The 12014-nt window shown below is 39.7% G+C and overlaps 1 protein-coding gene across 6 annotated transcripts in view; it reads right to left on the minus strand.

Moving 5' to 3' along the window:
• The window catches only part of Atp8a2 (ATPase phospholipid transporting 8A2), a 651823-nt gene that overhangs the window by 125522 nt on the left and 514287 nt on the right, over positions 1 to 12014 (minus strand). For all 6 annotated transcript variants that reach the window (XM_045153898.1, XM_045153899.1, XM_004670531.2 and 3 more), the window contains 3 exons: positions 5840 to 5901; positions 5593 to 5649; positions 2930 to 3037 (listed from right to left, as the gene is read on the minus strand). In XM_045153898.1, coding sequence (XP_045009833.1) covers positions 2930 to 3037; positions 5593 to 5649; positions 5840 to 5901 — 227 coding nt within the window. The remainder of the gene's footprint in view (positions 1 to 2929; positions 3038 to 5592; positions 5650 to 5839; positions 5902 to 12014) is intronic.

Raw genomic sequence — 12014 nt, forward strand, 5'->3', positions numbered from 1 at the left:
AAACAATGCATCTTTTTAATGGCTGAAGATGTTATGAATAGATAGACTGTTCAGTGTCAAGTCTGTCTCTGGCTCTTGGGTGAGAAATGCTATGAGCCATTAGATACTAGTTTAATTATAGAGCTTTGAAGAACCATGTTCATTTGCCAAAAAGCTATTGAACAGTTCACTATAAAGCATGGTTTATAAAAGTCACTAAAGCTTTCTTAAACTATTTTGTAAAGAAGCCTTTTCCCAGAATGCCCTTACTCCTAGGTATCTATTAGGCGAAAGCCCAAGGGGTGGACATGGCTTGGGCATGTTTTCAATTGTCCTTCTCAGGAGTACTTCCTGTACTGACCACACCTGCACCCAGCTTCTATCTCATTTTAATGGTATTTCTGGTTCCTCCTGGTGCAGCTATGAGCCTTTCTGACACTTTATCTGAGATTTCAGGCTACTCTTAGCTGCTCTCCACCTAAGTGAGTCTTCAAAAATGTAACATACTGTGCATAGTTCCTTGCCACTTCTCAACAGATCAACAAACCATTAAATCAAAATAGAGTGGCAGCAGGTGACATAGTGACGCTGGCTGTGGCATGAAAGACACACATTGTTTTTGACACCCTCCCCCAGTCAGATCTCTTTCCAGAGGAAGGCCAAAAATGGCACACATCTCCTTGAAAGATGAAAACAACACTAATCCTCTCATTCAACACCTAATGGAAACCTCAGTTTCGCCCAGCTGTGCTCCATTTCAAAATAATATCATTTTCCTCCCGCTGAAACCAACAGATCAACAAAAGGATGTAAATGTCATCGTTTAAGTGGAATGTAGTTTTTTATACAAAAATGAAATGTAATTGAGTAGCATCACTTCTTTTTGTTTTTGGTTGGTAGGAAGAGTTCACCTTTTTTTTTTTTCACTAGAGAAGTCTGCAAAGATAGCCATGCATCATTTAACAATGGGGATGCCTGGGAAATGCACCATTGGGTGATGTTCTCACTTGAACATCACTGATGCAAACTAATATGGCTATGTAGTCACTAGACACAACTTCCTGAAACCATCCACAGTGAATGTCATCTGAATGAAATGTCACACAACACATGAGTGAATGGAAAGGCCACCACTGAGTTAAGCCTTCACCACTAGTACAGAGAGGCCGAGCAGCTCAGTGGATACATGATGACCTTGGTCCCTCTTCAGTTTGTAAGTCAGCCACTTGATAGGAGCCAAAGTTGCCTACTGGCCTAATTCGTCATGCTGCAACTGGAGTCTCTGAATTGAGTATGCCTAGAGGGGGCTTATTAGAGCAGGACTGAAAGAACAATGAAGAGATTTCCAAGCAAGTGATCTGCCTTCCAGTCACACCCCACTGACCCCATCCTGTCAGCTGCCACTCTCCTCTAGTTTAGAAACTTGTCTGTGGCAATCGGCAATAGTCCTATTTATTGTTCTGTGACATTTTCCACATAAAACCAGAACAGACCCACCACTACCCAAGAAGATGTAACAGTTATTCTAAGTTGCTATGCCTTAGCAACTGACAAGCACTTAACAATTTTCTCGGTTTGTTCTGTGGGAACAAATCACACTGCTTCACAATACAACTGATTTCTTTAAATGCACAGTGTCTTTGATGAGAAATGTTCATTTTGCTACACAGCAATCTTATGTGTTCATTCAATAAATGCCCTGGAATTTCCTCTACCACCTGAACTTGGAGAAAAACAAGAAGCAGGTGATGTTCATCCCCTTTCCTGACAGACAGCAAAGATGAAGCTGAGACACACAAGTCACCCTGACAGGACAGTGCCAGTCTGTTTAGCTCCCGCACTCACGGAGGACCTGGGCGTTGCAGCAGTGACTGCAGCCTACCCCTGACTCTCAGTTCTTCACTTCCCATCCTGGGTTCTGTCCTCCAGCATCATGAGCATCTTGCTGCAAACACAGGTGGACAGAACAGCGCAAGCATCCACTGTATTCAGTGGAGAGCCTTGTGACAAGCATCTAGCATTAGAGACAGAGCCTTGGGCAATGCCAGTCTCATTGCTGAAACCAGGAATATGCATGTCAATTTGGACCTGGAGAGAGGCCTAAGCAAGGCTGGATAGAGAAGGCATCTCAGAATCTTGGAAACCCAGAAAAGAGACCAGAAATGGGGTCACAATGACATTTCACTCTACAAGAAGGAACACATCAAGCCAGGAAGGTCCCCAAAGAAGCTCCCAAAGCTCAGGACTTGGGTATCTGTTTGTTAGGGCTTAAGGGAGTGTTGGCTATGAGACCCCAGGGTGGGCTTGCACAGCCTTGTTGTGCTTTCACCCTAAGGCATGTCGAGACCCTTCCCCTCAACACATGACATTGTGGGGGTTCTACGATGCAGGCAGTCATTGTTGATGCTAGACTAGACAAAGATAATATAAAGGAAAATGCAAAGACAATTCAAACAAGTGGAAGATCTCCAGTCTTGAACTCTGGTTGGCTTAGAGATAATCACATGGCCTGGTTGCTAGAATCACCAGGTTTATCTTTCACAAGTGCAATTACCAAAAAAAAAAAAAAAAAAAAAAAAGCAGTTAATCATGTACTTAACATCAAACCAGTAATCAACATGATTATGAATGACCAAAACTCCTTGAAACTGTATCTGTCAGTGCTGCATATGATTAGCACATAATTCATTATGGACATGTGGACAGGCTGAGTAAGTCAGAGGATTTACGATGAAATTTTTCATGATAAATTTTCATAAGCCTTTTTTTTTTTTTTTTTTTTTACAAACTAATCTTCTTTCAGCTGCTTTAACTGGTTCAATGCGCAGTAAGTTTTGACAGAAGCAGGTAATGACACTGAAGCGCACTGTCACAAGAAACAGAGAACTGGCTTCAACTCCCACGTGCCCAACCATGGCTGGCATAAGATGCAGTGATTCACAGTACTGACCTGTCCTTTCATGTCCGGAGCAATGGGAATTGTGGGCCAGATGGTTGAGTAGACGCCAAAAAACACCAGCCAGATCACCATGCTTCCCCACACGGCCAGGTGACTGAACTGTGGAGAAAATGGTACAGACATGGCTCTCTGCTGGCCCATGGTTTACCCAGTATAAAAACCTCACCTCTCATCCAACCCCTTTCCTGATGGAAAGAATGTGAGGTCTTCCCAGACATTAGGGGGGCCCATTTTTCTAACTCCCTTGTTTCCTGAATTCCAGTTACCAAGGCCCTAACTGTCCTAGATAAAAATACATTGTGTCTCAGCTGACCTTCCTTCTAAGAGTCAAGCTCAGGCCACAAAAGGTACCACTGGGTCATTCTAAATGTTTTCTCTACCATGGGGCTATATAAAACAAGGGTTTATCCATCTGTGAGAGAGTGGAGAAAATGTAACAGGATGCTTTTATATCACTTCAATTGTTCTGTTCATTTTTCAAAAAGTATTTTTTTTTTAATTCTAGAATGTATATTATAGCTTTTATATTATTTTTAAAAATAAAATATTTTATTTATTTGTAAGGAGAGAGAGAATGTGAAGGGGGTGCTGTAGCCACTGCAAATGACCTCCAAATGCATGTGGTACTTTGTGTATCTGGCTTTACGTAGGTACTAGGGAATGGAACCTGTTTTGTTTTTTTTTTTTTTTAAGTTTTTTGGTTCATTTTTATTTATTTATTTGAGAGTTGACAGAGACACAGAGAGAGGCAGATGGAGAGACAGAGAGATAATGGGCACGCCAGGGCTTCCAGCCACTGCAAACTAACTCCAGACACGTGCGCCCCCTTGTGCATCTGGCTAACGTGGATCCTGGGGAACTGAGCCTTGAACCGGGGTCCTTAGGCTTCACAGGCAAGCGCTTAACTGCTAAGCCATCTCTCCAGCCCGGAACCTGTTTTTTTCAGACTTTTCAGACAAGCATCTTAACTGCTGAGCCATCTCTTCAGCCCCTGTTTGTTAGTTTTTTTTTACTTAATGTAGTCAATATGTTTTTAATCACCATACAATTATTCACTTTTATATTCACTTTTATGGGTACAGTGTGATAGTCCAAGACACATAAATGATATATAAAGATCAGATTTGGATAACTGACAGAATTGACAGGACCATCACCACAAACACATATCACTTTTTTTTTTTCGAGGCAGGGTTTTCCTCTGGCCCAGGCTGACCTGGAATTCACTATGTAGTCTCAGGCTGGTCTCTAACTCATAGCAAATCCTCCTAACTCTGCCTCCTTAGTGCTGGGGTTAAAGACATGATGTGCACCACCACGGCCAACTACATATCACTTTTTTGGTGTTATAACCATTCCAAATCCTTTCTTCTGGTCTTTAAATATACAATTAATTGATATTAAGAATAGTTATCCTATTTTCCATAGGGTATTAAAAAATCATTCCTCCTATTCAATTGCACTCTGTGCCTGCTCATCTCTCTATCCTAGTCTTCCTCCTCTTTATTGACTCTGGTAACCAATATTCTATTCACTACTGCTTGTGCTACAATGTGGATATCTTATTTATTTATTTCAAAAATATTTTGTTTGTCAGAGAGAGAAGTGGGGAGGGATGGATACACCAGGACCTCTTCCTTGCACATAAACTCCAGATACATGCACTGCTTTCTACATCTGGCTTCATGTGAGTACTGAGGAAATGAACCTGGGTTGGCAGATTTTGCAAGCTAGCATTTTAAATGATGAGCTATCTCCCCAGCCTGCAACTTGGGTATTTAAAGTCCCTTTTAATACTGAGTTGTGAATTTTTCCTTTTGTATTTTTAAGTATTATCTGTGAGTTTTCTCTTTGTTCTATATCTGATAATACAACCCATCAGCAAGTTCTGTCTTTTATAAAAAGTAAGTCCATTCAGACTCTAAATTCACTAACCTCTCCTCAACATTCCAGTCACTATGCCCCTTTCACCTGGAATTGCCATGGCCAATTAATAGATTCCTGATTCTACAGTGATCTCCTGCTCAACCCTATGTTCTTCGCAGCATGTGAGATAAGTGACATGAAAAGACAAATGGAAGGCACTGGTTATAATCCCCACATTCTGGAAATAACCAAGATACCTAAAGTAGGGTTCTGATGACAGAAGCATAGGACACCTGTGAAAATCAGTATCCTTTAACTATGAGCAATAACTTTGCAGATTCCTTCAGGAATAAAAAAGAAATGTTCCAACTATATTTTAGGATGGGAATTACAAAACTCTGCTCTATAATATATCATTTTATTTGAAAATGCATACGGAGAACAGAGTATGAATGATAACACAGCAGAGTGCTGAAAGTAATTATTCCCTGGAAATAAACTTATATGGAAATATTAAATTTTAATTTTTCTTTTTCATTTTCAGTGTGTGTGTTTTACAATAAGCATATTTATTTGAAACAGATGAGTGTCAGTAACTTTGAGCTGTATTAAATGATAAGCAAATGAAGCAGTAAGAATGGGTAGATGCAAATTTTCCCTGATAAAGGAGTTTTTGTATACACAATTTAAAATAAAGACAGCTAGATGCTGTTCATTGTTTTCTAAAGGATTCAGTAGAAGTCCTTACATAAAACTATGTTGGATAAATAATTCCAGAGAAAACTCACTTTAGTCCAAGCTGTTGTCTCCAAACCAGCTTTCAAACAAACTGTAACCACCACATACTGTGAAAAGAAAGATGAGAAGAGATCAGGATGATGCTGGCATGTCACAAACATTCAGAACTTTAAGGACTCTATGCTCCATAAAGATTTGCAATAAATAATTGTGATGTGAAAAGCTTATACAAAGTTACTAGAGAGGTATACTTCACATGTGTACTATTTAGGAATGGCCCAACAGTGATACACTTACCGTGTAAACAATATTTCCAACAAACAGATAGTCTGTGGCATGACCACTGGCCAGTGGAATATCTGGAAAACAAAGAAGCTACTATTAACTTCTGGAAGGCTAAGGCAGTAAGCTGTTTTCTTCAGAACATGAAAATGGAACATTAGAAGCACCTATCTAAATGTGAGGACATTTCAAAATGGAATCTTCTGTGAATTTAAAGGCATTTTCTTTTTGTAATTGGATTTTTCATCTTATATGCTCTTAAAATAAATCAAACAACAGATTTCCAAATGAGAAAAACATTCGATCTACATTGAATTTTCTATTTTTATAAAAATTAAAATCTCCTTTTTGTCTGGCTTACAACATAGAAAAAAAAAAAAACAAGGGACAGGAATAAGAATCTGTTAAACAGTCATCATTAAGTACCACAGCACTGGAACTTCCACAAGGTTTCATTTATTATGCATTTTTAGCTTTTGCAAAATTGGAACTGTATGTCAACAAAAAGAAATAATTGCATGAACACAAAATCAGTTTAAAATGACTGAACCTATTTCCAGAGATATTCATTATTCTTGTTCTCATTTGTAACTATATGAACTTCTGAGGCTAGCAGTTAGAGGAGTGTAAGAAATCCAGTGAGAGACGTTTAGAAAATAAAGTGAGGATTCCAAAGCTTCAGTTGCATAGCAGATCCTTTCTCTCTTTCTCTCTTTCCCACTTTTCCTACTGCAATCTACACAACCACCACTACCTCAAAGCTCTGCTAGAATGCTGTTACTCGTGTTGCCAAGACTGCTCTCAGAAATATGAGTCCGATCCTGAGAGTGTGAAGCTATTTTAAGGTCAGGAATGGTTTCCTTGGGTAACACTGCCAACCCTCCTACACATTCAGGCCCAGGTCTGATTATGTTCAAATTTTCCAATCCAGTCACTGCTATCCATACATATTTAGGCTTGCTGATTCATCTAGTTGCTGAGAAATCCCAACCTTACGAGAAGCTTTACTGTCCTTAAAGAAGGGGAGTCGTAGGTGGAATCTGGTCATGGTTGGTCCGTGGATCCAGCTCTAGAATACAGGCTTAATCCCGAGAGATCAGTCTGTGGCCAGTGGAAGATGAACCACAAACTGACACCAGGGCTACATTAATCACAGCCCAGAACTGAGAGACAGCTACTAGGGAGCCCAAGAGTCACACCAGGAGATCAGAGAGACATGCCACCACGGACTTACAAAGGCAAGCTCCCGAAGCTTAGGAGAGAGATAGAAAGAGATTGTGAGAAGGTGAGATAGGTCTTCATTAAAAGGTAATGAGAAAAGTTTAAAGGGTGAGGATAAATTAATGACAACAACACAGCAGATGAGTATTCCTAATCTGAAAATCTGAAATCTGAAATCTGAACTGTTTCAAAATTCAAAAGGAACTTTTCAGATTTTAGACTAGGAATATTCATATAGTGAAGGGTACACAGGTATTTCACCATCCAAGATCTGTGAAATAGGAAACGTTTCTGGTCCCAAGCATTTCGCATGAGTGATACTTGGTACTTGCAAATAACCATTCAAAACTATGAATGCTTTTCAGTAACTAGCCCTAGTGCTTTAATAATAAATGCAGCACTTGAAAAGGCATGTTTCCATACAGAACATTTGAGATTACACAAGGGCTTGTCTCTGTGATTTTAACACAGATTATAGTATTGAAAGGAGTAAGGTTATTCTTCAATGTACTCATGCCAACTTTCTGCAAGGCATCATGGGAACTGGGAAGGAGAGAAGGCCCCTGTTTCCATGGAACTTGAGTGACAGTGAGGTGGACAGGACATACATACACTAGCAAGTTGAAATACAGTACAATGTCAGGTGTAGTAAGTACTGTGAAGAAATATGAGGTAGAGTGATTGAACACAGACTGACAGAGGCTGTGATTTGAGACAGAGAGGGAACATGGGCACAAGTGGGAATGACATGAGGGAGTGAGTTAAATGAGAGTTATTGAGAACAAGAGGGTTCTGAGAAAGAGGAGAATTTCCTAAGAGTCTGAATGCAGACAGTACTTGATGAGCTCAAGGTCTACCATGAATTCAGTCTGGCTGGAGCCACTGGGAGAGGAAAAATAGCAGTCACACGGCCACAAGTCAAATTTAGGTAGGGCATGCTGAAGGACCTGCACGTCTATGGAAATTGTGACAGATTACTACTGGAGGGATCTGAGTCTGGAATTAAATGATATGATGTTCTTAAAGGAAAGGTGTAACTTTTGTGAGAAAAGATACCATATGTAGTCTGGCATGGTGGTGCACACCTTTAATCCCAGTACTTGGGAGGCAGAGGTAGGAGGACTGCTGAGAGTTCAAGGCCTCCCTGAGACTACATAGTGAATTCCATATCAGTCTGGGCTAGAGAATGACCCTACCTCAGTAAAAAACAAACAAAAAACAGATTCTATGTGTGAAGCAAGCAAGGAATGACAATGCAGTGTCAGTTTAGGAATGGCGGCAGCTATCTATCCAGGAGGGGTGATACTGGTGATGTCAGAACTGTACAGTGCAATATGGTAGGCATTAGCTGCACGTAGGTGCTTAACCTTTAAGTTAATTGAAATAAGATACAATAACAAATTCAGTTCATGCCAGGGGCTGGGGAGGAGGGGAACAATGAGGAGTTATTGCTTAATGAATGCCGAGTTTCAGTTTGAGGCGATAAAAACACTTTGGCAGTGTTGGTGGTATTACACAACAAGCTCAATGTCATTATTGTCTCTGAATTGTGCACTTAAAATAAAAATGTCTGTAACCTATATCTATTATCACAATATAAAGTTAACAAAATGGATTATAGAAGAAAAATATTATGTAATTTTTAGTGTAAAAGATAGTAATAAATCTTTCTCGCTTTGGATTTGGATTTGGATTCTCAAGATATGGCATCAAAAGCACAGTGAAAAAAGAAAATAGGGGCTGAAGAGATGGCTTAGTGGTTAAGCACTTGCCTGTGAAGCCTAAGGACCCTGGTTCAAGGCTCGATTCCCCAGGATCCACATTAGCCAGATGCACAAGGGGGCGCATGCATCTGGAGTTTGTTTGCAGTGGCTGGAGGCCCTGGAGTGCCCTCTCTCTCTCTCTCTCTTTCTGTCTGTTGCTGTCAAATAAATAAATAAAAACGATAAAAAGGAAAACAGTAGATGAATTGGACTTAAAAATTTTTATGCTTCAAATGACATCATCAAGAAAGTGAAGAAAAAAATATAAACACCAGTAATATTTCTATATTATATATCTTAAAAGGAACTTATGACCAAGAAATAGAACTAGCTCTTATAAGTCAACAATGGGGGGGAGGGGAAGCTCATTCAATTTGAAAGGGCAAAGAATTTGAACAGACATTTTTGCAGAGAAGACACACGGATGGATATTAGTGAGAAATGAAACTCAACACTGTTGGGCATCGAGGAACCAGATCCAGAGCCACCACGAAATATTACTTCGTATCTATCAGGATGGTAAGAATACAAAAAAAGAACTAATCACGAGAGTTGGTGAGGGTTTAAAAAAAAAAGAAAAGAAAAAGAAAAAAATAAAGATCTCCAGACACTACTGAGAGCAGAGCAAAACTGTAAAAATACTTTGGGAAACAAGTTCCTAGAAAAGACTGTGCATATTCATTACACAACCCAGCAATTGTAAGATAGGTGCATATCCCTCAAAAATAAATCATACGAACGAAACACAAAAACTTATACATTAATGTTCACAGCAGCATTAGTCACCGTTGCTCATCATAGCTTAAAATGATGAATGGCATCATTCATTCTTCCACAGTAGCCTATTCATAACCCAAATGTCCATCAACTGGCGAATGAACAAATAAATGTCCATCACTGTAGAGTGATGCATCAATACAATAGAGTATTAACAAGTAACGAGGAATGAAGTGTGAGTGCATGCCACAACATGGATGAAACTTTGAAACCTTATTTAAGTAGAAGAAGATAGAAAAAAAAAAAGCCACATGTTGCACGATTTTTATTTGTGTAAAAATTTCCAGAATAGACAAATCAACATATATACACAGTTTACAAACCAGTGGTACCAGAAACTGAGGGTGTTTTGGTACAATGAGGAGTGATAGCTTTTAGAGGTGATAAAAATGCTTGGAAATTAATTATGATAATGGATGCATATCTGGATACATTGAAAACCAGAGCACTGTATAGGTTAATTTTAAATTTATGTGTGAATAATTATGTTTATGTGTGTGCGTGGGTATTGGTATTGTGCGTGCACATGCATGTTGTGTGTAGAGGCCTGAGGAAAACCACCTTCATTTTGTGTCCTTCCTCAGGAATGCAGCCCACTTCTCTTTCTTTTCCTTTTTTTTTTAAAAAAAATTTTTTATTTATTATGTATTCATTTGACAGAGAAAGAGGGAGAGGGAGGGAGGGAGAGAGAGAGAATGAATGGGTGTGCCAGGGCCTCCAGCTACTGCAAACAAACTCCAGACACGTGTACCACCTTGTGCATCTGGCTTATGTGGGTCTTGAGGAACCAAACCTGGCTCCTTTGGCTTTGCAGACAAATACCTTAACTGCTAAGCCATCCTTCCAGCCCTCTTTTTCTTCCTTTTCTTTTCATTTTTTTTTTCTTGAGGCAGGGTTTCACTTTAGCCCAGGCTGACCTGGAATTCACTATGTAATCACAGGGTGGCCTTGAACTCATGGCGATCCTCCTACCTCTGCCTCCCAAGTGCTGGGATTAAAGGTGTGTGCCACAATGTCCAGCTTCTTTTGTTTTATTTTTTTGTAAATTTATTATTATTTTTTATTAACAACTTCCATGATTGTAAACATTATCCCATGGTAATGTCCTCCCTCCCCCCTTCTTTTTTTTTTAAGGCAAGTTTTCTCATTGGCCTGAAGCTTGCCAATTAGGCTAGACTGGGCTTGCCAGTGAGTCCTTGCTAATCTCTGCTTCTTTGGCTCTGAGATTCCAAGTGCACACCACCATGCCTAGCATTTTTACATGGCTTCTGGGACATGAACTTAGGTCCTCATGCTTGTAAGGAAAGCACCTTATCAACAGAGCTATCCCCTCAAACATGAACTGAATACTTGCAGTGGTGAGTTATATGGTATGTATCAAGATATAATTCTATTACAATAGAGCTGCCCTATACATTTGGTTCCTCAGTCACATACTGGCCACATTTTAAATCTCTAATAGTTGTATGTGAATTGTGGCTATTGTATGAGATGTCAGATTTGCAAGTCATCTCCACCTTCACTGAAAAGTTCTATTGGCTAAATAAATGCACTCTTCAGGTGAGATAAAGGAGAAAATATGGTGTCATTTGCTGCCACCTGGCCACAGTGACACAGAGCGTGGCTGTAGAGCAGCACAAAATGAGACAACCACAAAGTTGGTAGGCCTCACAGGGCAGTGTCACTACTGTGGAGCTGGCTGCTGCTTTGTGGAGACCATATCCACAGAGGGACCCCGAAGACTGTCATACTGAACACTGACAATCTGGCATGAACAAAAACTAGACAGGGAGAACTCAAAGGCAGTTTCCCACCATACTGACTAGTTTCCTGTGGCATTAATGTTGAAAAGTCCTGAGTGAATTCTGCTGAATTCCAGCAGAATTTTAAAAAATTACATTTGAGTACTCTGAGCATTAAATTTCCAGTGAGGACAGGACAGACCTGATATTTAAGCTCATCATTTTGGTGAGATAAACTCAACACCTCATTTTACTTTGTGGTTTAGGAAAGGGTAACTCCTTCCCCAGTCAACACTAATGACATCTGAAAATAATTTATTCTCTTGGAGGTGAAACTCCCACACAAATGTAAGATTTGGGGACTTGTCCAGAGACTCTTAAGTGAGTGTCCTTCAGATAAGCAAGCCATTTAGTCAGGGCCACATAGTGTCTCACTAAACCAGAAAAGAAAGAAAGAAAGAAGGAACAAAAGAAAGAAAGAAAGGAATAAATAAATCTAAATAAAACCGCAACAACAATGCCCATGGAATGGATGATTGTATCTCAACCATTTCACAGATACCTCTAGCCACTAGTTTGTGTTAAAAACAAAACAAAACAAAACAAAAAAAAACCAACCCTGCCAATCAGCTCCTTCTTCCTCAAAGAGCAAGATGTCCTTGTGAGACAGGTGCATACTCAAAGCTG

Source organism: Jaculus jaculus, chromosome 7 (assembly GCF_020740685.1).
Source record: "Jaculus jaculus isolate mJacJac1 chromosome 7, mJacJac1.mat.Y.cur, whole genome shotgun sequence".
In the NCBI taxonomy this organism is placed as follows: domain Eukaryota; kingdom Metazoa; phylum Chordata; class Mammalia; order Rodentia; family Dipodidae; genus Jaculus; species Jaculus jaculus.